Source organism: Salmo salar, chromosome ssa06, assembly GCF_905237065.1.
Source record: "Salmo salar chromosome ssa06, Ssal_v3.1, whole genome shotgun sequence".
In the NCBI taxonomy this organism is placed as follows: Eukaryota; Metazoa; Chordata; class Actinopteri; order Salmoniformes; family Salmonidae; genus Salmo; species Salmo salar.
In genome coordinates, this window is record NC_059447.1 from 62082760 (window position 1) to 62109708 (window position 26949).

At 43.0% G+C, this 26949-nt stretch overlaps 1 protein-coding gene across 3 annotated transcripts in view; it reads left to right on the plus strand.

Moving 5' to 3' along the window:
• The window catches only part of tbc1d32 (TBC1 domain family, member 32), a 39878-nt gene extending 22638 nt beyond the window's left edge, over window positions 1–17240 (plus strand). Inside the window, exons 26-34 of one of the 3 annotated variants that reach the window (XM_014205123.2) lie at window positions 236–329; window positions 953–1078; window positions 2077–2178; window positions 8184–8253; window positions 8651–8766; window positions 9328–9482; window positions 10509–10649; window positions 14165–14353; window positions 16222–17240. In XM_014205123.2, coding sequence (XP_014060598.2) covers window positions 236–329; window positions 953–1078; window positions 2077–2178; window positions 8184–8253; window positions 8651–8766; window positions 9328–9482; window positions 10509–10649; window positions 14165–14353; window positions 16222–16341 — 1113 coding nt within the window. In that variant the 3' untranslated portion in view covers window positions 16342–17240. Of the gene's footprint in view, window positions 1–235; window positions 330–952; window positions 1079–2076; window positions 2179–8183; window positions 8254–8650; window positions 8767–9327; window positions 9483–10508; window positions 10650–14164; window positions 14354–16221 lie in introns of those variants that run through there. The other 2 variants (XM_014205124.2, XR_001329286.2) reach the window with 2 other exon arrangements.
• Window positions 17241–26949: the final 9709 nt, after the last annotated feature.

Below are 26949 nucleotides of genomic sequence, written 5' to 3' on the forward strand. Positions count from 1 at the left end.
CATTTAGAGTACACTGAATCTGAAAAGTAAACCATGGTTCATATGTGATTTATATTCTAAATCTTTACATGTGGAATAGCTCAGATTTCACTTATTACATAGCATCTACAGACAATCAGTAATACACCATATTTTTATTAGGTGTGTGAATAATATGAGATACGTACGCTTGTAGGAGTTTGTAAACAGAGAGATCACATATATTTTAACATAATGATTATTAATATTTTTTTAGGGCACTGACCCTTATCCATGGCCGATGTTTTCATCATACCCTCTGCCCAAGTATTATATACTGAATCTTCCAAAGACAACCCGAGGTAAACAGGGTAAGTGTTACATACTGAATCTTCCAAAGACTACCCGGGGTAAACAGGGTAAGCATTACATACTGAATCTTCCAAAGACTACCCGGGGTAAACAGGGTAAGAATTACATACTGAATCTTTCAAAGACTACCCGGGGTAAGCAGGGTAAGAATTACATACTGAATCTTCCAAAGACTACCCGGGGTAAACGGTAAGAATTACATACTGAATCTTCCAAAGACTACCCGGGGTAAGCAGGGTAAGAATTACATACTGAATCTTCCAAAGACTACCCGGGGTAAACAGGGTAAGCATTACATAGTGAATCTTCCAAAGACTACCCGGGGTAAGCAGGGTAAGAATTACATACTGCATCTTCCAAAGACAACCCGGGATAAATAGGGTAAATATTACATTATACATTGTCAGGAATTGTGAAAAACTGAGTTTAAATGTATTTGGCTAAGGTGTATGTAAACTTCCGACTTCAACGGTATGTCAATGTTGTTTTAAAGGTCAGGGTCACAAAAGAAAATATATCTCCGATTGCATAATGGAGGCAAAAGACTCCTGGAAGTTAATGAGAATGTGAATAAATGCATTTGGTAGTCGGAGTGAACAATGTATTTTTGTTTTGTCTGTAGACTGTGAGATAAGTGCCTTCCTGGCCTCCACCAAGAACACAGAGAAGGATGGGAGCTGGATGGATACCTGTAGGAGACAGTACTGCAAAGTCATGACCACCAAGTCCAACATTGTCTCAGGGAACGGTGGGTGATATACAATGATGTTATGTGTAGGGCAATATGTTTTTCTAGACCACATGGTCTAACCAGGAACAACTCTGGGCCCTAGATACGATACAGAGATATTCCCGGTAAGGTCACATGGTCAGAAGGGAAAAAACCCAGACCTAGACTTCTGACCTTGAATAGTTTATCAATAAAAACCCTGAATCAACATTTGAAAGTTCTTGCCATTACATGATATGCTACAATCAATACGTTACACACAGTATTTGAGAACGATAGTTCTGTTGGGTTATAACTCATCTGTTTTATATTCAAACCACAGACGGAGGACACAGTATGTTAACATTTGATAGTCCGTTAAGTTCCCACAAATAAATGGACGATCAATTTGTCAGTGAATGATCAATTTGTCAGTGGATGAAATGATAGACCCATATTGAGTGTCCTGACTACTAGATAATGAAGAACCAATAGCTCTCTGCATATAACTGCAAATGTATCAATGACCAATTTGTTAAGATTCCTATCTTTCCCACATAAGATTTTCATTTACTGTACTTGTAATTGACCATACTTGTCATGTGTCAACTGTTGCGGTCTCTGAGGGTGTTCATGTCATTTATTGGTTGCTAATCATCGAAACCGTCATGATTCATTGTGTGTTCAATTGCTTCCTCTGAATGTCAATCTAAAATAGTTACATTTTGAATTATTGCTTGTGAAGGGATCACGGAGTGCAGAGTCAGAGACTTCATGATTTCCTATTTAATTCAGAGACAAAGAAGCGCCCAGGACGAGGGCCTTTGATGTAGCTTAAATTATAAAAATTGTCTACACAGAGCTTCCTTTCTTCATATATTAGATAAACAAGATGCTTGATTACCTTCCTATTTTCCCAGCTGTGTGTACAGTAAAAGCAGCTCAATTTGTACTTGCATGATGTATCATTGAAGACTTTTCAAAGGCATCTGTGATGTTCCTTAAACCCACTATGTGTTTCCTGTATCCGCCCCCAGTCCTGGCTGATCTACTGGAGAAGGCTGTGTCGCACCTTTCTGCTTTGCCGTCAGAACGTTTCTTCCCACCTGCGGACTACATAGGTCAGTGTGGCCTAGTGAGTGAGTGAGGGATTCATCTTGCATTTTTGTGGATTTTGGCTTGACGCTTTCCCAGTGGTGACACATTTATCAATCAAAAGTAAAGAGCAAATGATAAAATGCTGCCATCGGTGTCACATTCACAGTTTTGTTATCTATAATTAACTGTTTTAATTAGTGATGATTCTCTCATCTACAGTTGAAGTCGGAAGTTTACATACACTTAGGTTGGAGTCATTAAAACTCGTTTTTCAACCACTCCACAAATGTCTTGTTAACAAACTATGGTTTTGCCAAGTCGGTTAGGACATCTACTTTGTGCATGACACAAGTCATTTTTCCAACAATTGTTTACAGACAGATTATTTCACTTATAATTCACTGTATCATAATTCCAGTGGGTTAGAAGTTTACATACACTAAGTTGACTGTGCCTTTAAACAGCTTGAAAAATTCCATAAAATGATGTCATGGCTTTAGAAGCTTCTGATAGGCTAATTGACATCATTTGAGTCAATTGGAGGTGTACCTGTGGATGTATTTCAAGGCCTACCTTCAAACTCAGTGCCTCTTTTCTTGACATCATGGGAAAATCAAAAAAAATCAGCCAAGACCTCAGAAAAACAAATGTAGACCTCCACAATTCTGTTTCATCATTGGGAGCAATTTCCAAATGCCTGAAGGTACCACGTTCATCTGTCCAAACAATAGTACGCAAGTATAAACACCATGGGACCACGCAGCCGTCATACCGCTCAGGAAGGGGACGCGTTCTGTCTCCTAGAGATGAACGTACTTTGGTGCGAAAAGTACAAATCAATCCCAGAACAACAGCAAAGGACCTTGTGAAGATGCGGGAGGAAACAGGTACAAAAGTATCTATATCCACAGTAAAACGAGTCCTATATCGACATAACCTGAAAGGCCGCTCAGCAAGGAAGAGGCCACTGCTCCAAAACTGCCATAAAAAAGCCAGACTACGGTTTGCAACTGCACATGGGGACAAATATCGTACTTTTTGGAGAAATGTCCTCTGGTCTGATGAAACAAAAATAGAACTTTTGGCCATAATGACCATTGTTATGTTTGGATGAAAAAGGGGGAGGCTTGCAAGCCGAAGAACACCATCCCAACCGTGAAGCACGGGGGTGGCAGCATCATGTTGTGGGGGTGCTTTGCTGCAGGAGGGACTGGTGCACTTCACAAAATAGATGGCATCATGAGATCGGAAAATTCTGTGGCTATATTGAAGCAACATCTCAAGACATCAGTCAGGAAGTTAAAGCTTGGTTGCAAATGGGTCTTCCAAATGGACAATGACCCCAAGCATACTTCCGAAGTTGTGGAAAAATGGCTTAAGGACAACAAAGTCAAGGTATTGGAGTGGCCATCACAAAGTCCTGACCTCAATCCCATAGAACATTTGTGGGAAGAACTGAGAAGGCGTGTGCGAGCAAAGAGGCCTACAAACCTGACTCAGTTACACCAGCTCTGTCAGGAGGAATGGGCCAAAATTCACCCAACTTATTGTGGGAAGCTTATGGAAGGCTACCCGAAACGTTTGACCCAAGTTAAACAATTTAAAGGCAATGCTACCAAATACTAATTGAGTGTATGTAAACTTCTGACCCACTGGGAATGTGATGAAAGAAATAAAAGCTGAAATAATTCGTTCTCTCTACTATTATTCTGACATTTCACATTCTTAAAATAAAGTGGTGATCCTAACTGACCTGAAACAGGGAATTCTTACTTGGATTAAATGTCAGGAATTGTGAACAACTGAGTTTAAATGTATTTGGCTAAGGTGTACGTAAACTTCCGACTTCAACTTTATGTGGATATCTAATGTCAGGACAAATCAGCATCCATCCCCCACTCATATAGAATGGAACATTTTAAATCCAACTCAAATATAGTTTTTTCCCCTAGTGTTATAATCATTTATCTCGTACAATGTGCTCCATCATGACATCTGGCTCTTTGTCCAGAAATCCAAAGGCAGGTTATTTACTGTTCAGTGAGCACATTCTCTCCATCTCATCACTAGTTATTTAACTAACTTTCCGTTGAAGCTCAAAGGATCCTCAGTGCTTTGGTGTTCTTTTAGCCGTCAACACACATCAACGTTTTCAGGGTCCAATGAGACCTCACTGCCCATTATCTATTAATGGGAGCTAGCTAGTAACTTTAGACCAGTCAATGATGGTCTGTCATTTCTAAAGCATTGGTGCTGATGTTTTCTTGGAGCTTAGTTTTAGTGTTTCCTCAAACCTAGGCTAATATACCTTTATCACCGTTTGAGACCCCTTCCCTTATATATGTTCCGTTATGTGTTCCTGTAGAATTCTGTTAATAAATGTCTAATAATATAAGGTTGACTTGGTAACATGCAGAGGTGCGTCAGTGTTTCTCATTGAGCCCCCTGTGTTTTAGTCCTGATCAATAGCATGAATGTGGCAGGGCTTGCAAACTATTGTAACGGCTGCCGTAGAGAGGGGACCAAAGTGCAGCGTGTTGATTGCTCATGATGAATATTTATTTAAACTCAGAACACAAAATAAAAAAATAACAAAGAGAAAACGAAAGCGCACAGTTCTATCAGGTACATAAACTAAACAGAAGACAACTACCCACAAACACAGGTGGAAAAAAACCCTACTTAATTAAGGTAATCTCCAATTAGAGGCAACGAGGACCAGCTTTCTCTAATTGGAGATCATCCCCCCCCAAAAAACATAGAAATAGAAAACTAGATCCTAAACATAGATATACAAAACATTGAAAAACACAAAACACCCCATGTCACGCCCTGACCTACTCTACCATAGAAAATAACATCTTACTATGGTCAGGACGTGACAACTATCACAGATTACAAAGGGAAACCCAGCTGAGAGATGCCCAGTGATGTGAGCCTACCAGATAAGCTAAATTCCTTCTATGCTCGCTTCAAGGCAAGCAACACTGAACCATGCTGTCCCCTGACAACTGTATGATCACACCTCTCCGTAGCCGATGTGAGAGAATTCTAAGTGCTTTTAACAGGTTAACATTCACAAGGCCGCAGGCCCAGAGGGATTACCAGGGCGAGTACTCAAAGCATGCGCTGACCTGCTGGCAAGTGTCTTCACTGACATTTTCAACGTCTCTCTGACCCAGTCTGTAATGCCTACATCAGGGCTGCCCAACCCTCTTCCTGGAGATCTACCGTCTTGTGGGTTTTCAGTCCAACCCTAAATTAACACACTAATTAGCTGCTCAACAAGACCTTAACTAGCTGAAACAGATATGCTAAATTAGGGTTGGACTGAAAACCTACAGGACAGTAAATCTCCAGGAAGAGGGTTGGACTGATAACCTACAGGACAGTAGATCTCCAGGAAGAGGGTTGGGCAACCCTGACCTACATGTTTCAAGCAAACCACCATAGACCCTGTGCCTAAGAATGCCAAGGTAATCTGTCTAAATGACTACCACCTCATAGCACTCACATCTGTAGCCATGAAATGCTTTGAAAGGCTGGTCATGGCTCACATCAACACCATCATTGCAGACCCACTCCAATTCGCATACTGCCCCAACAGATCCACAGATGACACAATCTCTATTGCACTCCACACTGCCCTTTCCCACCTGGACAAAAGGAACACCTATGTGAGAATGCTGTTCATTGACTACAGCTCAGAGTTCAACACCATAGTGCCCTCCAAGCTCATCACTAAGCTCAGGAACCTGGGACTGAACACCTCCCTTTTCAACTGGATCCTGGACTTCCTGACGGGCCGCCACCAGATGGTTAGGGTAGGCAACAACACATCTGCCATGCTGACCCTCAACACAGGGGCCCCTCATGGGTGCGTGCTCAGTCCCCTCCTGTAATCCCTGTTCACCCAGGACTGCATGGCCGCACATGACTCCAACACCATCGTTAAGTTTGCCGACAACGTGACGGTGGTAGGCTTGATCACCGACGACAATGAGACAGCCTATAGGGAGGAGGTCAGAGACTTGGCAGTGTAGTGCCAGGACAACAACCTCTCCCTCAACGTCAGCAAGATAAAGGAGCTTATCATGGACTACAGGAAACAGAGTGCCGATACGCCCCATTCACGTCGACGGGGCTGTAGTAGGTCGGGTCGAGACCTTCAAGTTCTTCAGTGTCCACATCACTAAGGACCAATCATGGTCCAAACACACCAACACAATCGTAAAGAGGGCACGACATCGCCCCCGTCCCCGTCCCCCCGTCAGGAGGCTGAAAAGATTTGGCATGGGCCCACAGATCCTCAGAAAGTTCTACAGCTGCACCACTGAGAGCATCTTGACTAGCTACATCACCGCTTGGTATGGGAACTGCTCGGCATCCGACCGCAAGGGGCTACAGAGGGTAGTGAGTACGGCCCAGTACATCACTGGGGCCAAACTCCCTGCTATTCAGGACTTTTATACCAGGCGGTGTCAGAGGAAGGCCCTAAAAATACTCCAGCCACCCAAGTCATAGACTCTTCTCTCTGCTGCCACATGGCAAGTGGTACCAGAGTGCCAAGTCTGTGACCAAAAGGCACCTGAACAGCTTCTAGCCATAAGACTGATGAAAAGTTAATCAAATGTCTACCAGGACTATTTACATTGACCCTTTATTATTATTTATTTATCTTAGTTGTTTTGCACTGACTCCCTTGCACTGGCTGTATGCACACTCACTAAACTACACCCACACACTCACACTACATACGCTCACACACACAAAACACACATACACACATGCATATTGATGCCATACACACACACTCACAGATTGACACTTTCACACACTCTGCTGCTACTCTGTTTATGGTATATCCTGATTGCCTAGTCACTTTTACCCCTACCCACATGTACATACTGTATTACCTCAACTACCTCGTACCCCTGCACATTAACTCGGTACTGGTACTCCTTGTATATAGCCTCGTTATTGTTTTTATTGTGTTACTATTTACTTTTTTATTTAGCAAATATGTGTCTTACTTTTTAACTCTACACTGTAAAGTAAGCATTTCACTGTAAAGACTACACCTGTTGTATTTGGCACATGTGACAAATTACATTTGATTTTGATTTGAAGTGTTCTTTCTCCGCTTCGCTTGCTTAACTCAAACAAACACTGGAGTCTCTTTGTGCGAGACATGCTCATTAGAGCTGAGCTGTACTCGTGGGCTGTACTGTAGCTCACAAAGGAGGGTGAATCGTAGAAAAAGTCTAAAGAAACTTGAAAAGTCAAGAAAACCATTTCTCTCTCACGCTCTCCCATCTCCCCCTCAGACACACATGCACACACACACTCCCATGCCCTGTTTTCCCCTTTTGTCCTTTCCTCCGTGAAGTTATTCCTTTCACCAAATGGTCCATTAGGGGAGCAGTTGTCATAGCCTGTGCGGTTTAGCTCTCTTCCCCTTTCCTGTCATGGCGTGTGATTGACATTAACAACAGGCTCACAGATTTGCTCATGTCGAGGGGCTGCCATTATGTGGTGGAGAGTCATTTGCTGGAGTTCCTTCACCTCACTCCCAGGCCTTTCTCAGGGGCTCATCTATCAAGAAGAAACAATGGCCGATGGGAGAGAGAAGCCATTCATCTCCATTAGATAGTCATTTCAATCAGGGAGTGGCACTGATATTAATAAGGAGGGAAGAGTAGTTTCCACAGAGCTGCAGGTTTACTTCACTCTCATCAAGGCCATTTTCTCAATTAAAGCATGCATTGGTTTCTATGATGAATACAGAATGCTCGTCTGATCATCTCTGCAGTGTAAGTCGCTCTGGATAAGAGCGTCTGCTAAATGACTAAAATGTAAATGTAAAAAATGTATCACTTGATGCGAGATTAGGGTTTGAGTCATTTCGCCAAATGAGCGAGCATTGCCAAAGGCACAGTCGCTTTGCTTTGCCACAGTCATTGAATTGACATTTTTATTGATGGCTGGGGAGCGCTAGTGAGTAAACCCCTGGTAATTTCCAGTTCCTTTATTGCGTGTTTTATAGCGTCGGGGAGCGGCATAAAGACTGGCAGCCTGTCGTCTGTGGACCAGCTGGGGATTCAGGCCTCTCTCAGGTAACGCCGTCTGCATCCTCAAAGTCTGAACCTCCCAGCTTTGTTCCAATCCCCCCAGTAAGCACCAGCCATTTTCTCAGATAGGGCAGGTACTCAACGGCCAATAAAGATAACAAAAAAACGATTATTACAGAATGATATGGTGATCAGCACTATTGCAGAGATATTCTAGAACAATAGATAAACTTTCTATAAACTCAAATAAGATATTGCATACTCTTTGGGCAATATGCTAATGAGAGATGAGTGTTAAGACAAGGCTCATTTAGGCTAATTATATCCTTCTATTAACCCTAATTGTTCTGATTGAACACCACATAATTTGTTAAATAGATGAGTCAAAGTGTGATCTACAGTAGAATCCTGAATGTTTGAATTTGTGTCTGTTTGTTTGTAGGTATGGGAGACATCTGAACTTACTGAGGGATAACTCTGAGCAGGACCTCTGTCTTTTGATGAAACATTGCCAAGAGCTCCTATCGCAACAGAGAGCCAAACTCACGTCGGAGCTTTGTATCCTTATCAACTATGTTGGATAACCTTACGAATCACAATGGGACTGACTAAGCATCCGCTGACTATTCCAGAGTCAGTCAAGTGATATCTATTATTTTCTCTCAGAGGAAGAAAATATATTTTACACCTGCTTTTTTCAAGGACGCAACATGAACCCTCAAGAGCCTTTCAGAAACTTACATTTTTCTCAAATGAATGATACTTGAAGTTCTGCTGAGATTCCTCTCTTTATTCCCTGATAAGAGCCTCTCATGACTATGCTCTGTTTTAAATTTAGATTCATACGTCTATGTTTATCATCCTCATCGTCTACTCCCCTACAGTATGTGTCTGTCAATCACATTAAGGAGGCCCACTGCATCCAGCCTCGGGCCCCTCAATCTTTAACCCCTCTCCTGCCTGCTGAGACTGACCTGTGGTGCTCTAGGTGTGGTTTTTATAGTGGCCCTGACATTACCCCTGGTCTGGCTGTTCTGCTGGGGGGCCATGGTGATGTCCAGTCAGACAGGCCCGGATGTTGCACTCTGTCAGAGCCTCTCCATAACTCCCCTCCACCAGACACTCTGCAGGGAGCCTACCCCGGTCATGACTGGTTCGCCTCCACCGTGTTCCTCATCATGGCTGGAGACATGGAGAGAGCCCTCCGCCTCCTCCTCCACCTCTCCACCCTGCTCACATCAGCCTTCCTCTGGCCCGCCAGGCTCCACGGATCGGTGAGTCCAGCAGCCCACCTCTCGTTCTTCCAGGAAGGGACTGAATACTAAGTTGCCTCCAGTCTGACAGATAGAGCGTAGCTCTTTTCTCCCCCTGCTCTCTCCCTCTGTTTCTCCCTGCCTTCTATTTTCATGCAGCTGTGGAAGTAGTCAAGGAAGAGGACGGTTAAAAGTATGTAAGGAGATAAACACGTCTTTCATTCGGTGGGAGCGTGTAATGAATCCTGCTGCAAAATTGGATTCTTATGAAATACTGTCATTTGTATGGCCATACGTTGGAAAGATGAGTTGCGTTTTAATGCTAAATATTCTCACCCAATTTATGAACCACAAGCCAAATCATACACGTTTGAGTTATGTTATCGTTTGTATCCATGTAGACTAGGGATTCTTAATACTGCGTGTTTTCTTGATGGAAATGGTGAATATGATAAGATTATGCTGGAATCGTCATTATCAATGTCCCCACTTACATTTGGAAACAGCCATCTTTGGCTGCTGATGACGTTGAATACTCAGCCGTTAATAGCGTTTCAGCAGTAAGAATATGTCTTGGAAATGGTGGAAGCGTTTGTACAACTGATTACAAATCTTCATGGCTCTGCCATCCGAACAGCAGTGCATGCAAATCAGGATGTACGCAGGCAGATGGGAGTAAGCACACCATGTTGCAGATGAGGGAGAATTACTAAACAGTGGCGGCACAATCCTCTGTAAGTTTTATGCGGTCGATGCTGTCAATACCTAGAAGAACAGAGGGACAAGTGATTAAGTGATAGTAGCAAATTTACACAGTGTACCCAGTGAAACACATACACGCACGCACACACACTGCGTTCTCCGAAAGCATTGGGCTCTAACAATTCTGTTTTGAGGAAATTGAGGAGTGAAAATCAGACCAATCAGCTGTCTGTTTGTGTGGCATTTGGTGTTCACATTTGGCAAGTTTAGCTATTAACCTACAGAGCTTGGCTTTTGTAGTTAGTTACTATGCTTTGTAAATCTGAACTTCTCTTCACCTTTTAGGTTCACCTGCCCATGGAGATTGCTCAGTCTAGCATCCATCCGGTCTACTCATGCACAACACACTATGTAGAGATGCTGCTGAAGACTGAAGTGCCTCTAGTTTTCTCTGCCTTCAGGATGTCCGGTTTTACCCCCTCCCAGGTATAATATCACCCTCCGTCCTTTCACTCGTCCAAATGTTTTGCTCATCAGGATGGTATTATAATGAAATGGACACCCTAGGAGACTATTTTGACCATGCTTATGACCATTAAAATGGGATAGAAAATGAGTTTTCATGAACCGGCATAATACGTTTTCCTCAAGGTGACAGTAGTACTTATTCTCCATATAAAAGTTCAGAACTGAGGCTGCGGAATCCCTCTGTTGTTCAGGCTTGCCACAGTTGATTCCCTTGACGTAAACTTTCATCCTCAAACAAAAAGTTCACCTTGAAAAATCTTCCTTTTGATCTCATCTCCTTTTGGCTCAGTGTTTCAGGCGGACTGTCATCTCAGACGTAATGTGTGTCAACAGGGACTATAAGCCAAAGAGTCTCTCACAATAAAAAAAGTTTATAATATAGCTTTTAAGTCAAAGTCATTGGGTGCAAACTATTGAATGCACTTCCTCCCAGTTTCCCAATCACAGCTCTATATATAAATCCAGTATATTCTTTGCCATAAATGAAAATATACCCTAATAAATTGAGTTTTGAAAACATGACAAATCAGGAATCACGTCATGAATCTGACAATCGGATGAAGGTCAGATTCATTCCTCCATCAGGAATGGCAAGATATTATTGTGCTCCTGGGTGCCTCGTTAAAATTCCAGCTGCAGCTACGCCACATCCTTTGGAGTTGCTAGGAAAGATATTCAGAGAATGTAAACATACAGAGTAAATTGCAGTGTGGAGTTGGTGGGCAGAGGTGAAGGGCCTAGCAGAACAGGCTGGGACTTGAGTTAGCTCTGTCTTTTATTTATTTTTTATTTATTTCACCTTTATTTAACCAGGTAGGCTAGTTGAGAACAAGTTCTCATTTGCAACTGCGACCTGGCCAAGATAAAGCATAGCAATTCGACACATACAACAACACAGAGTTACACATGGAATAAACAAAACATACAGTCAATAATACAGTAGAACAAAAGAAAACAAAAAGTCTATATACAGTGAGTGCAAATGAGGTAAGTTAAGGCAATAAATAGGCCATGGAGGCAAAGTAATTACAATATAGCATTTAAACACTGGAATGGTAGATGTGCAGAAGATGAATGTGCAAGTAGAGATACTGGGGTGCAAAGGAGCAAGATAAATAAATAAATACAGTATGGGGATGAGGTAGGTAGATAGATGGGCTGTTTACAGATGGGCTATGTACAGGTGCAGTGATCTGTGAGCTGCTCTGACAGCTGGTGCTTAAAGCTAGTGAGGGAGATATGAGTCTCCAGCTTCAGAGATTTTTGCAGTTCGTTCCAGTCATTGGCAGCAGAGAACTGGAAGGAAAGACGACCAAAGGAGGAATTGGCTTTTGGGGGTGACCAGTGAGATATACCTGCTGGAGCGCGTGCTACGAGTGGGTGCTGCTATGGTGACCAGTGAGCTGAGATAAGGCGAGGCTTTACCTATCAGAGACTTGTAGATAACCTGTAGCCAGTGGGTTTGGCGACGAGTATGAAGCGAGGGCCAACCAATGAGAGCGTACAGGTCACAATGGTGGGTAGTGCATGGGGCTTTGGTGACAAAACAGATGGCACTGTGATAGACTGCATCCAGTTTGTTGAGTAGAGTGTTGGAGGCTATTTTATAGATGACATCACCAAAGTCGAGGATCGGTAGGATGGTCAGTTTTACGAGGGTATGTTTGGCAGCATGAGTGAAGGATGCTTTGTTGCGATATAGGAAGCCGATTCTAGATTTAATTTTGGATTGGAGATGCTTAATGTGAGTCTGGAAGGAGAGTTTACAGTCTAACCAGACACCAAGGTATTTGTAGAGGTGCACCCATGACCAGCTCTGAAACCAGATTGCATAGCGGAGAAGGTACGGTGGGATTCGAAATGGTCAGTAATCTGTTTGTTAACTTGGCTTTCGAAGACCTTAGAAAGACAGTGTAGGATAAACTGAATAGTTCTAGTTGAATTCACTTCTTTCCCTTCAAAATACTGTCATTGAAAATAACTTGAAAAGACAATGCATTCTCAACATGCTCTTGGAGGCCCAGTTAGAAAGAACTGTAAAGGGTGTCCAGCGTACTGGTGATTCTGACAGGAAAACCAATTAGGATGTGTCATTATTTTTATTGGTGCATTATATGAGCTTGATAGTAATCCATTATGCATTGAAAATAAACTCAGCAAAAAACAAAACATCCTCTCACTGTCAACTGTGTTTATTTTCAGCAAACTTAACATGTGTAAATATTTGTATGAACATAAGATTGAACAACTGAGACATAAACTGAACAAGTTCCACAGACATATGACTAACAGAAATGGAATAATGTGTCCTTGAACAAAGGGGGGGTCAAAATCAAAGTAACAGTCAGTATCTGGTTTGGCCACCAGCTGCATTAAGTACTGCAGTGCATCTCCTCATGGACTGCACCAGATTTGCCAGTTCTTGCTGTGAGATGTTACCCCACTCTTCCACCAAGGCACCTGCAAGTTCCCGGACATTTCTCGGGGGATTGGCCCTATCCCTCACCCTCCGATCCAATAGGTCCCAGACGTGCTCAATGGGATTGAGACCCAGGCTCTTCGCTGGCCATGGCAGAACACTTACATTCCTGTCTTGCAGGAAATCACACACAGAACGAGCAGTATGGCTGGTGGCATTGTCATGCTGGAGGGTCATGTCAGGATGAGCCTGCAGAAAGGGTACCACATGAGGGAGGAGGATGTCTTCCCTGAAATCCACAGTGTTGAGATTGCCTGCAATGACAACAAGCTCAGTCCGATGATGCTGTGACACACCGCCCCAGACCATGACAGAACCTCCAGCTCTGTCTTTGGCGTCTCACAGTACAGACATTGCCATTTATTGCCTTGGCCACATCTGCAGTCCTCATGCCTCCTTGCAGCATGCCTAAGGCACGTTCACGCAGATGAGCAGGGACCCTGGGCATCTTTCTTTTGGTGTTTTTCAGAGTCAGTAGAAAGGCCTCTTTAGTGTCCCAAGTTTTCATAACTGATCTTAATTGCCTACTGTCTGTAAGCTGTTAGTGTCTTAACGACTGTTCCACAGATGGATGTTCATTAATTGGTTATGGTTTATTGAACAAGCATGGGAAACAGTGTTTAAACCCTTTACAATGAAGACCTGTGAAGTTATTTGGATTTTTATGAATTATCTTTGAAAGACAGGGTGCTTTACCTATTGTCCTCTGTGTGCTTCAGTATCCTAGGTAGAGTGTTAAAGTCAGGTCATTATGTCAGTCAGACTGTCCAGTTGTTTTTCATGTAACCCCAGTTATTAAAGCACGTGGTAGACTTACAACCACTCTGCATGCTCCACAAAGCTACTGCCTCAAAGCCTTAATACTCTTTTCTCCAAGTCATTAGATAAAAAAAAAAAAAAGCATAACCCTTTATTTTCATCACTTCAACCATCTAATTTTATGGTTTACATTCTTAATATAATTTATTCAATGTGTGGGCGGGTGTTTTTCCAGATGTGTGTGCAGTGGCTAGGCCAGTGTTTCTGGAACTACCTGGACTGGTCTGAGATCTGCCACTACGTGTCCACCTGTGTGGTGATGGGGCCGGACTACCAGGTGTACATGTGCGTGGCTGTGCTGAAACACCTGCAGCAGGACATCCTGCAGCACACACAGACCCAGGACCTGCAGGTCTTCCTCAAGGTGAGTCTGTTTGTCTACCTGGGGTTAGTGAATCGGTCTTCAGCAGATAACAGCAGAGTCCACGCTCCATCGACAGACTCTGACAGTAGTTTGAATAAAAGATCATGTTATGGCTGTATCTGGAGATATTCTTGTGATGAATTGTAGCATGCATTTTTGTAGCAAATACAGCTTGACAGAAACACACTTAAGCAGTCTCTTCACTGTCCCCGGTTCAACTTGGAAAGTTTGAAACGTGCCGTCTTGTATATGTCCCGTGTGGCTCAGTTGGTAGAGCATGGTGTTTGCAACGTCAGGGTTGTGGGTTCGATTCCCACGGGGGACGGGTACAGGGAGAAAAAAATGTATGAAATGTATGCATTCACTACTGTAGGTCGCTCTGGATAAGAGCGTCTGCTAAATGACTAAAATGTAAAATGTAAATGTATATGCTCATTGAGGTTCACACTTTGAATAATAGGAGAAGGGTTTAAGCCGGACTTCGGATGGGTTTGTTGGGTTTTTACATATCTACACCTTCTGAGTCTATATTTCATGTAAATAAAACATTGAAATGGAAATGACTTGTTACAATTGTTCTTGATGTCAGTCTGCAGCTTGATGCGGTGGAAGACACAAAGTGAAAAAGCATCGTCATTGACTCAGAAGTTACATGAAAAACTGAAAATAAAGCCTTTCTTTGTTTGTGAAAATTCTAAAGGAAATGCCTGTCATTACATAATGCTGCCATAGGTTTTCAGCCAACATAGCTTGGCTTTTTCAAAGAACTGCTCCGAAACATTTTCTAAAGTGCCTTCCAACATGTCCACTTCTTCCCCTACTTACTTCTCTCTCACTGTAACAATAAGATCAAGGCTGCAGTACAGTTGGTATACCTTCTTGCAGTATGAATTCTTATCTGTTCACTATTTCCACATGTTTGACGGTGTTTACAGCTCTTTTTTCTGGGTGATAAGTGATAAAGGGAAATTGCATTGGTCATTTTGATGGATTTTCAAACAACGATTGGCGTTGTCATCTACAGAGAAAGAAACAGGATGTAGGATGTTCTTCATGCTAATCTCACATTTATCATGACGGCACTCATGTTTTGACAGGGTGATTAAGTGAATGTACTCCTGAACATACTGTAGATAACAGGTCTACCTTATGTCTGGCAATGTACTCAGACACAAAGACCTTGTACCTGTACCTCTCTGCATCATTTAAAGTGTGAATTTAAGAATGTGAAATTAGCTTTGCACTTGTTTGATCAGGGTTGTTCATGAAAAAGTCATGAAAATAAAATGTGCTTTTTGATCTTAATTGAAGGTTAGGGTTAGGCATTCAGATTAGGCTTAGCAGTATGGTTAAGGTTCGGTTTAAATCAGATTTTATGATTTTGTGACTGTGCTAGCTAGTGACCACACTGCATAGCTGCCTCCAGGGCAAGATTCATGACAATAAATGCCAACCTGCCCTTTGGGTGCTGTGTTCTGTAGGTAGCAAACAGAATACACTTGCACACCGAGTGTTTTTCATTTTCATTGTCTGTGAACTTGAGAATCACCATAAAAGATGTGTCACTCCGAGAGTAATTATAATACCTTAAGGTAAATTGCTGACAGTACAAATGACCAAATTAAATGTTATCTTCTTGTCTCTAGCATTTTGGCCTTGATCCAATTGGGGTTGTTAAATTGTCCTTGCAAATTAGGTCATACCACATACTGGCTGCACTATTACAGGTTGTTAAGTCCACGTTGTTGTTAGTTGTATATTGCTATGCCACCCTCCTTACCACACACACACACACAGCCCATAAAACTCTGGACTAGGAGCCTAACCAGAGTTGTTGTGTTTTCTTCTCTCCCCTTGATTCCCATCAGGAGGAACCCATCCAAGGCTTCAGAGTGAGTAATTACCTTGAGTTCATGGAGGGTCTGGAGCGCAGTTACAGAACAATGGTACTGACAGACATGAACAATATCTCCCAGAGAGTCAGCTAGCAGTGCTAAGACAGACAATAGTCTCCACTCACCAGGCTGCACTGGGACTGGTTATAACAAGGTAAAGGATTCTCAAGACGGGTTAAACATGTGATATTGTGTATGCTTTCTGTAAATGTTTGATTTATTTTTTACCTCTAAGATCTGTCAATATTTCTCGCCATATTTAAAGATGTACAGTGGCATATAATGTATGTATGACATATTATTTAACGGATTGAGATAATGTTATGAAATACATGGTAATTAACTTCTTGCTTGATGTACTTTCTGGTCTATCTTCATGGATCTTCTTGAAATGTTATGATCATTCTCTATATTAATCCAACCTTAAGGGCATAATGATATTTACCTGTAAACCTACTGACCTCTCCTATCCGATACAGCCACTACTAATACCTCCACTAGACAATGTGATGACTGTTTGTTCACACCTTTTAATTCTACTTCTACTCGTCAATGCATTACAGATCGTACGCTACTAACCGTAATGGGAGGTGTAGGGTCTGTGTACGTGCCGCAAGTGTAGCTTACCAAGTGGTTCTACGTTGTGGGTCCGATCTCCTCGTTGAGAGGCTTGATGGTGACAGTGGAGAGGCAGCGTGTTGTTGTTACAAGTCTTAGTAAACAGCCCATCTCTCTCTTTCAGCTGAACCATCTGATATGAACGCCTCTGAATAATGAATGAGATCATTAAAGCCTTTGGTTACTCCAACACAACTGTTAAATATTATATACTGTTTACCATCTACGTAGGGCAGAGGTTGACAGACGAGATAGAAATCAGTGCCACCAAATGTTTACCCGATAAGCACTTAAAGTGAGGTTTAAAATGAGTTTGACTTTTATTTCTTTATCTTTGATCTCCATGTGTTAAATAAAATTGAACATTCAGTCAAGGTTTGATTGTCTGTCAGTGTCCCTTGTCCCCTGTTGGTACGTCCCATAATTCCGTTGTGCTAAATCAATTAATTTCAGTGTAATGAGCTGTTTATTTAAATGTGAAAAATCTCATCGGCCAACACTGCTGCATCTGCTGGAGATGGCGCTTAGATTACATTTTAGAAATGACAACAGCAACCTTTACAGTAATGATGACTCTAATAGTTCATCTCAATGATAGACTTGAAATTACAGGAACTAATTTGAATTGGCTAATTAGTTATCATTACACTGATTGTGGTAATTAAGGCACACCCTCAGCTGCTGTGCGACACTACCATGCCAAGCCTTTTCTTAGCAGATTCCCGATATTATTATTTACTTATTTATTTATTTTTTACTAGCATTTCGGTGGTTACTAATGCCTATGTTGGTGCGGTATACTGTTGAACTTGCATGCGTGTGGAGCAGGGTGGTTTGGGAATAACAACTCAATACCTCCCACCATTACATCAGACATATTGATGGGCAACCAACTCACAGAATAGCATAGGTCATTGGATGCCATCTGAACTTAGTATTTTACAACCACGTCTTTGCTGACTATAACAATTTGCAATTGTTTATTGATCCAAAAGTGCATTAAACAGCGGTAGAAACTCCATAACTTGAGTCTCCATTCCACTGCTGCCTCCCCTTTAATTTGAAATGGGCTGGTGTTGATTAAAATGCAAGAGGTAGACTCTCGTAGTCCCTCTGCCTAAACCCTGCTTACGTCAACCCCTAGATTTGACAGTTTGTCCCGTCTGAGAGAGAACAGAACGACGGAGAGAAAATAATACATTCTGTTCTCTTCGTTGGATAGAGGTGGAAGAAGGAATTGGATGGAAAGGACAAGATAATAGGGAGACCAATCAAGAAACTTGAAACAACTCTTGAAGAAAGATTCTTTGTCATGGGCACAGGTTCTGAATTGGTAGATATTCACGAGGCAACATTTTGCTTGGTCTTTTAAGATTGTAATGGCTTTGCTGTCCCTAACATAGTGGCTAAGTGGTTGGCTATATATGCCCTACCCATTTCTCCACATCTAATCTAATGCCTCCATGATCTAACATTTCATAGTTGTATTAGTCCACAGTCACACTTCGACTTCATCACTGTTGATCCGCATTATTGTTTGTTGCCGTTTGAAAAGCAGTTGTAGGCGTTTGTACAGAGATTTGTATAGAGCCCATGAGAGAGTAGAATGGTTTGAGAACCAAAGGCAATGAGTGAACTGTAAATGATAACCCGGCCGATCAAACTCCCTCTAAGTGTCTATCAGTTGTAATCGCTGCATTGGCCACACTCCCAAAGCGTTTATTCCACTCACTGGTCCCAGGTCAGTGGAGGAGGACTGAACTAGAAAGGTGCAGAGGCGCGACTGTGGCACCTGGCTGGCAAAGAAGTCAGCTTTGCATGTTTTCATTCTGTGTCATCCAAGCCGTTGCACTCTGACCCTTTGGGAGACTTTGTGAAGGAGAACTGTAAATTGGCCTGTAGATTGCTTGTGGAGACTCCTCGCTTTAGAGAGGAGAGGTGAGAGGATCGATAACGCATTAATCACCCTGGTCAACTTGCTCTTATTACTCCCCTTTCACACAAATAACACTCTGCCACAGCACCCTCATATTCTTTATAAAAGATTCCAGATTCCACACCTCCTTGTTCGGCTGTCTGTTGTATCTGTCAGGGCTTGGTGACACAGGCAGAAGTGTAGTAATGAAGAGCTTCCAACAAGACATGTTTGGTGATGTACAACTGAGAGGTGAGGGATAAAGGTTAACACTAATTTAACACTCATTTAATTAGTCAAAACTCTGGTCTCTTTTGCTTTCTATTTATATAAAATATATGGTTTTCAACTTCTGCTTCAACTTCTGCAGTTGAAGGACATCTTTCCAAAGAACACACAACATGCACTGGTCCATGTGTCCTGTTAGAATACTGAACAAGAGCCCTGAAAGAAAATAAATGAGAAATGGCAAAGAAACCCAGACCTGAACTGCAATACAGAGAGGAACACACACTGATAACAGCGCGCACACTCTCACTCTCCTGCACGCACACATAAACACACACACTCACCCGCAAACATTAGGTTTCCAACCAACACTCAAGTAGCACTTATCCATCCAAAACAATGAAACAGGAAATCAAGCTGCAAACCAGTCATAATTAATAGGCTGGCAGTTGCAGAATAAGAGATGCTGCTATGGTGACCACTCTGATACATCCGTTAAATGAAGGGGCAGTACCTGACTAACAGGCACTGTGTAATGCGTGTGAAGGGCAATAAGTCAGAGCAGCTCCTCACCATACATCACAGCAACATGATAGCAGGGACACTACCTCACGTCTCAGACACCCGCGGAGAAAGGTCACTAGCTGGAGACATCATTAGAAGGGCCTGACCGCTGTGCAAATAATGGATAGATCCTCTCATTCTGACTCAAGTGCTCTCATCACCTCAGCCCTCATAATGGTCAGCATTGAAACATGATTTAATCGTGTTGTGTTGTATTCGTCTCAGCTGTGCTTCATTGGGATTCACATGTTGCGCAGGCTGTAATGAATGACAGATGATTATGGCTAACCAATAACAGTCATGTTTTTGGACCATGCTCCGTACTAGCAACAAAGCAGCATGTCAAACAAAAACGTACAGTATATTTTTTTTGTTTTTTTTACCTTAATTTAACCAGGTAGGCTAGTTGAGAACAAGTTCTCATTTACAACTGCTGTAAGGGGTGCGTACTGGCGGCAGAGAAGTCAGACGCAGGAGAGCAAAAACTGTGTTTCCAACGGCACAGTTTAATAATAAAAACCCACCGGAAAACGGAACAATCAATAAATGGGTACATAACCCGACGCACACCAGACATAACGTGCACAAGCACTTACAATAAACAATACCGGACAAGGACATGGGGGGAACAGAGGGTTAAATACACAACATGTAATTGATGGGATTGAAACCAGGTGTGTGATAAAACAAAACAAATGGAAAATGAAAGGTGGATCGGCGATGGCTAGAAGACCGGTGACGTCGACCGCCGAACGTTGCCCGAACAAGGAGAGTGATCGACTTCGGAGGAAGTCGTAACAACTGCGACCTGGCCAAGATAAAGCAAAGCAGTTCGACACATACAACAACACAGAGTTACACATGGAATAAACAAACATACAGTCAATAATACAGTAGAAAAAAGTATATATACAGTGTGAGCAAATGAGGTAAGATAAGGGAGGTGAGGCAATAAAATAGGCGAGGTAATTACGATATAGCAATTAAACACTGGAGTGATAGATGTGCAGAAGATGAATGTGCAAGTAGAGATACTGGGGTGCAAAGGAGCAAAATAAATAAATAAATAAATACAGTATGCGGATGAGGTAGTTGGATGAGCTATTTACAGATGGGCTATGTAGAGGTGCAATGATTTGTGAGCTGCTCTGACAGCTGGTGCGTGAAGTTAGTGAGGGAGATAATAGTCTCCAGCTTTAGCGATTTTTGCAGTTCATTCCAGTCATTGGCAGCAGAGAACTGGAAGGAAAGGTGGCCAAAGGAGGAATTGGCTTTGGGGGTGACCAGTGAAATATACCTGCTGGAGCGCGTGCTGCGGGTGGGTGCTGCTATGGTGACCAGTGAACTGAGATAAGGCGGGGCTTTACCTAGCAGAGACTTGTAGATGACCTGGAGCCAGTGGGTTTGGCGACGAGTATGAAGCGAGGGCCAGCCAACGAGCGTACATGTCGCAGTGGTGGGTAGTGTATGGGGCTTTGGTGACAAAACAGATGGCACTGTGATAGACTGCATCCAATTTGTTAGGTAGAGTATTATTTTGTAAATGACATCACCGAAGTCGAGGATCGGTAGGATAGTCAGTTTTACAAGGGTATATTTGGCAGCATGAGTGAAGGATGCTTTGTTGCGAAATAGGAAGTCGATTCTATTTTGGATTGAAGATGCTTAATGTGGGTCTGGAAGGAGAGTTTACAGTCTAACCAGACACCTAGGTATTTGTAGTTGTCCACATGTTCTAGGTCAGAACCGTCCAGAGTGCTGATGCTGGACGGGCAGGCAGGTGCGGGTAGCGATCGGTTGAAGAGCATGCATTTAGATTTACTTGCATTTAAGAGCAGTTGGAGGCCACGGAAGGAGAGTTGTATGGCATTGAAGCTCGTCTGGAGGTTAGTTAGCACAGTGTCCAAAGAAAGGCCAGAGTATACAGAATGGTGTCGTCTGCGTAGAGGTGGATCAGAGAATCACCAGCAGCAAGAACAACATCATTGATGTATACAGAGAAGAGAGTCGGCCCGAGAATTGAACCCTGTGGCTTCCCCATAGAGACTGCCAGAGGTCCGGACAACAGGCCCTCCGATTTGACACACTGAACTCTATCAGAGAAGTAGTTGGTGAACCAGGCGAGTTAGTTATTTGAGAAACAAAGGCTGTTGAGTCAGCCGATAAGAATGTGGTGATTGACAGAGTCGAAGGCCTTGGCCAGGTCGAGGAATACGGCTGCACAGTATTGTCTCTTATCGATGGCAGTTATAATATCGTTTAGGACCTTGAGCGTAGCTGAGGTGCACCCATGACCAGCTCGGAAGCCAGATTGCATAGCGGAGAAGGTACGGTGGGATTCGAAATGGTCAGTAATCTGTTTGTTAAAACCTCTCTAGGCTAGGCGGGACGAATTCGTCCCACCTACGTAACAGCCACTTGCAGCCTGTGGCGCGATTTTCAAAACATTAAAAATCCTATTACTTCAATTTCTCAAACATATGACTATTTTACAGCTATTTAAAGACAAGACTCTCGTTAATCTAACCACACTGTCCGATTTCAAAAAGGCTTTACAACGAAAGCAAAACATTAGATTATGTCAGCAGAGTACCAAGCCAGAAATAATCAGACACCCATTTTTCAAGCCAGCATATAATGTCACCAAAACCCAGAAGACAGCTAAATGCAGCACTCACCTTTGATGATCTTCATCAGATGACAACCCTAGGACATTATGTTATACAATACATGCATGTTTTGTTCAATCAAGTTCATATTTATATCAAAAACCAGCTTTTTACATTAGCATGTGACGTTCAGAACTAGCATACTTCCCGCGGAATTCGCTAACATTTTACTAAATTACTCACGATAAACGTTCACAAAAAGCATAACAATTATTTTAAGAATTATAGATACAGACCTCCTCTATGCACTCGATATGTCCGATTTTAAAATAGCTTTTTGGTGAAAGCACATTTTGCAATATTCTAAGTACATAGTCCAGGCATCACGTGCTCGCTATTTAGACACCCGGCAAGTTTAGCACTCACCATAATCATATTTACTATTATAAAAGTTTGATTACCTTTTGTTGTCTTCGTCAGAATGCACACCCAGGACTGCTACTTCAATAACAAATGTTGGTTTGGTCCAAAATAATCCATCGTTATATCCGAATAGCGGCGTTTTGTTCGTGCGTTCCAGACACTATCCGAAATAGTAAAGAAGTGTCGCGCGCATGGCGCAATTCGTGACAATAAAATTCTAAATATTCCATTACCGTACTTCGAAGCATGTCAACCGCTGTTTAAAATCAATTTTTACGCCATTTTTCTCGTAGAAAGCGATAATATTCCGACAGGGAATCTCCTTTTCGGCAAACAGAGGAAAAAATCCCAAAGGCGGGGGCGGTCGGGTCACGCGCCTAAGCCCAGTGTCCCTTGATCGGCCACTTGAGAAAGGCGATAATGTGTTTCAGCCTGGGGCTGGAATGACGACATTCTGTTTTTTCCCGGGCTCTGAGCGCCTATGGACGACGTGGGAAGTGTCACGTTAGAGCAGAGATCCTTAGTAAATGATAGAGATGGAAAAGAAGTTCAAGAAATGGTCAGACAGGCCACTTCCTGTAAAGGAATCTCTCAGGTTTTGACCTGCCATTTGAGTTCTGTTATACTCACAGACACCATTCAAACAGTTTTCGAAAATTTAGGGTGTTTTCTATCCATATGTAATAAGTATATGCATATTCTAGTTACTGGGTAGGAGTGGTAACCAGATTAAATCGGGTATGTTTTTTATCCAGCCGTGTCAATACTGCCCCCTAGCCCTAGCAGGCTAACTTGGCTTTTGAAGACCTTAGAAAGGCAGGGTAGGATAGATATAGGTCTGTAGATGTTTGGGTCTAGAGTGTCTCCCCCTTTGAAGAGGGGAATGGCCGCGGCAGCTTTCCAATCTTTGGGGATCTCAGATGATATGAAAGAGAGGTTGAACAGGCTAGTAATAGGGGTTGCAGCAATTTCGGCAGATCATTTTAGAAAGAGAGGGTCCAGATTGGGGGGGTCTGGCTGATTTGTAGGGGTTCAGATTTTGCAGCTCTTTCAGAACATCAGCTATCTGGATTTGGGTGAAGGCGAAATGGGAGAGGCTTGGGCGAGTTGCTGTGGGGGGTGCAGGACAGTTGACCGGGGTAGGGGTAGCCAGGTGGAAAGCATGGCCAGCCGTAGAAAAATGCTTATTGAAATGGTCAATTATCGTGGATTTATTGGTGGTGACAGTGTTTCCTAGCCTCAGTGCAGTGGGCAGCTGGGAGGAGGTGCTCTTATTCTACATTGACTTTACAGTGTCCCAGAACTTTTTAGAGTTTGTGCTACAGGATGCAAATTTCTGTTTGAAAAAGCTAGCCTTAGCTTTCCTAACTGCTTGTGTATATTGGTTTTTAACTTCCCTGAAAAGTTGCATAACACAGGGGCTATTTGATGCTAATGCAGTACGCCACAGGATGTTTTTGTGCTGGTCAAGGGCAGACAGGTCCGGAGTGAACCAAGGGCTATATCTGTTCCTGGTTCTACATTTTTTGAATGGAGCATGCTTATTTAAGATAGTGAGGAAGACACTTTTAAAGAATAACCAGGCATCCTTTACTGACGGGATGAGGTCAATATCCTTCCAGGATACCCGGGCCAGGTCGATTAGAAAGGCCTGCTCGCTGAAGTGTTTTAGGGAGCATTTGACAGTGATGAGGGGTGGTCGTTTGACCGCAGACCCATTACGGATGCAGGCAATGAGGCAGTGATCGCTGAGATCTTGGTTGAAGACAGCAGAGGTGTATTTGGAGGGCAAGTTGGTTAGGATGATATCTATGAGGGTGCCCGTGTTTACGGATTTGGGGTTGTACCTGGTAGGTTCATTGATAATTTGTGTGAGATTGAGGGCATCAAGCTTAGATTGTAGGATGGCTGGGGTGTTAAGCATGTCCCAGTTTAGGTCAGCTAGCAGCACGAGCTCTGAAGATAGATGGGGGGCAATCAATTTACATATGGTGTCCAGGGCACAGCTGGGGGAAGAGGGTGGTCTATAGCAAGCGGCAACATTGAGAGATTTGTTTCTGGAAAGGTGGATTTTTAGAAGTAGAAGCTCAAATTGTTTGGGCACAGACCTGGATAGTATGACAGATCTCTGCAGGCTATCTCTGCAGTAGATTGCCACTCCGCATCCGTTGGCAGTTCTATCTTGTCGAAAAATGTTATAGTTAGGGATGGAAATTTCAGGGGTTTTGGTGGTCTTCCTAAGCCAGGATTCAGACACGGCTAGGTTGGCAGAGTGTGCTAAGGCAGAATAAAACAAACTTGGGGAGGAGGCTTCTAATGTTAACATGCATGAAACCAAGGCTTTTACGGTTACAGAAGTCAACAAATGAGAGCGCCTGGGGAATGGGAGTGGAGCTAGGCACTGCTGGGCCTGGATTAACCTCTACATCACCAGAGGAACGTTCGGAACAGAGAGTAAAAGGAGCAGGTTTCTGGGCGCGATAGAATAGATTCAAGGCATAATGTACAGACAAAGGTATGGTAGGATGTGAATACAGTGGAGGTAAACCTAGGCAAAAAGTGATGATGAGAGAGATATTGTCTCTAGAAACATATTTTAAACCAGGTGATGTCACCGCATGTGTGGGAGGTGGAACTGAAGGGTTAGCTAAGGCATATTGAGCAGGGCTAGAGGCTCTACAGTAAAATAAGACAATAATCACTAACCAGAACAGCAATGACAAGGCATAGTTACATTAGTGAGAGGCATGCGTAGCCGACTGATCATAGGGGTCCAGTGAGTAGCTAAGCTGGCTGGAGACACGGCGATTCAGACAGCTAGCGGGACGGGGCTAGCAAGCTAGCAGAAGGGCCTTTGAGGGAGGTCGTGACGGAAGACGTTTGTTGTAGCCTCCTCGTGCTGTTCCGTCGGCAGACCAGCCGTGATGGATTAGTAGGGTTCCATGTAGTAAAGGTGCCCAGTCCAATTGGCAAAATAGGTATAGTGGCCCAAGAAGTTGGCCGATGGACCTATTCAGCTAACAGTCCGATGTGCTCTAGACAGATAGCCGGGCCGTGGCTAGCAGGCTAGCAGATGCGCATTCAGGGGACGTTGCGACGGAGGGTCCTGTTGGAAAAAGAACCCTCGGGCAGATTACGTCGGTAGTCCAGTCGTGATGGATAGTGTTGGCCTTACAGGTAGTTAATATCTTTAACTCTTCACAATGCATGCGTTTAACTCGCTGTCATAGTATTATGCACCTGCGGCTCAGGCGTTTTGAGTTCAGATGATGTCCATGGGCATTAGTGTGCAGACGAGGGCTATTTCTGACAGCTTGTATTGGTGTGAGGAAATGTCAGGCTAGTGTCAGAGTGTTCATAGCTGCGTTAGCTGCTCTGTGCTGTTGAATGTCACAACTCCAGAGACATTGTTTGGAGCGGAGCACGCCCGGTCAACAGCTGATGCTAAACTTTACGGTAACAATGGCTCCCTTTAAAGGTCAGAGCTGAATGTCATTCATTTTTTACAGGGGTTTGGTAGTGTACGTTGAGAAAGAAACCTGTCGGTCTAGAAGTGACATTATTTGTTGAGTGTACCACTCTATCATGCTTAAAACATATTTTATCCAGGGTTGGCGATGCCAGTGATATAGTGCTTTATTTATTGACATGAATACAGTTTGTGTATACTGTGCATAGTGATACCCTTATAAAGGTGTCCATACAAAAGCAATGTGATTACAGGAGACACTTTTTCTTACTGATCACCATGATTTATTACAGTGAAACAAGGCAGTAAAAATAATCACTGGCCTGCTTTGCTGGGGATGTGACAAACAACATCGGGTGAAAGATAGATGAGACCGATGAATTGGGATGCAACTGTTCTCTATTGTATAGCCTTGACTGGGCAGATCAAACAAGCTGAACTTAGTGCTCTTCATGCATCAATACAGGCCCCTCAGGGGGAGGGAGACACAAGAGTCCAGGGACAGTTCCAGTCAAATATTAATCATAATGTCACAGAGTATGAGTGCACTCTGCAAGCTCCCAGTCATGGAAAAGTGGTCCACTCTGCAAGTCATGCAAAGAGATTAGATTGATAATGACAAGGCTTTGCAGACTCACTAAAAGTCTGAATTTAGCTCTTAGCCAGGCAATCTATAAAGCTAAACAAAATCTAATAATAATGTATTAATATTAATAGCTACGATGACTAACCGAGGGCGTTTTCCCATGCCGTCTTGTTGGCTGTCTTGATATTCCCCTTTGGATATGAGCAGTTTGGCAGTTTGAGAGAGAGAGTGTGATAAAAGTGCAACAGTAAATGAGTTTGGCCTGGTGAGGTGCAGGAGTTCTCCCTGT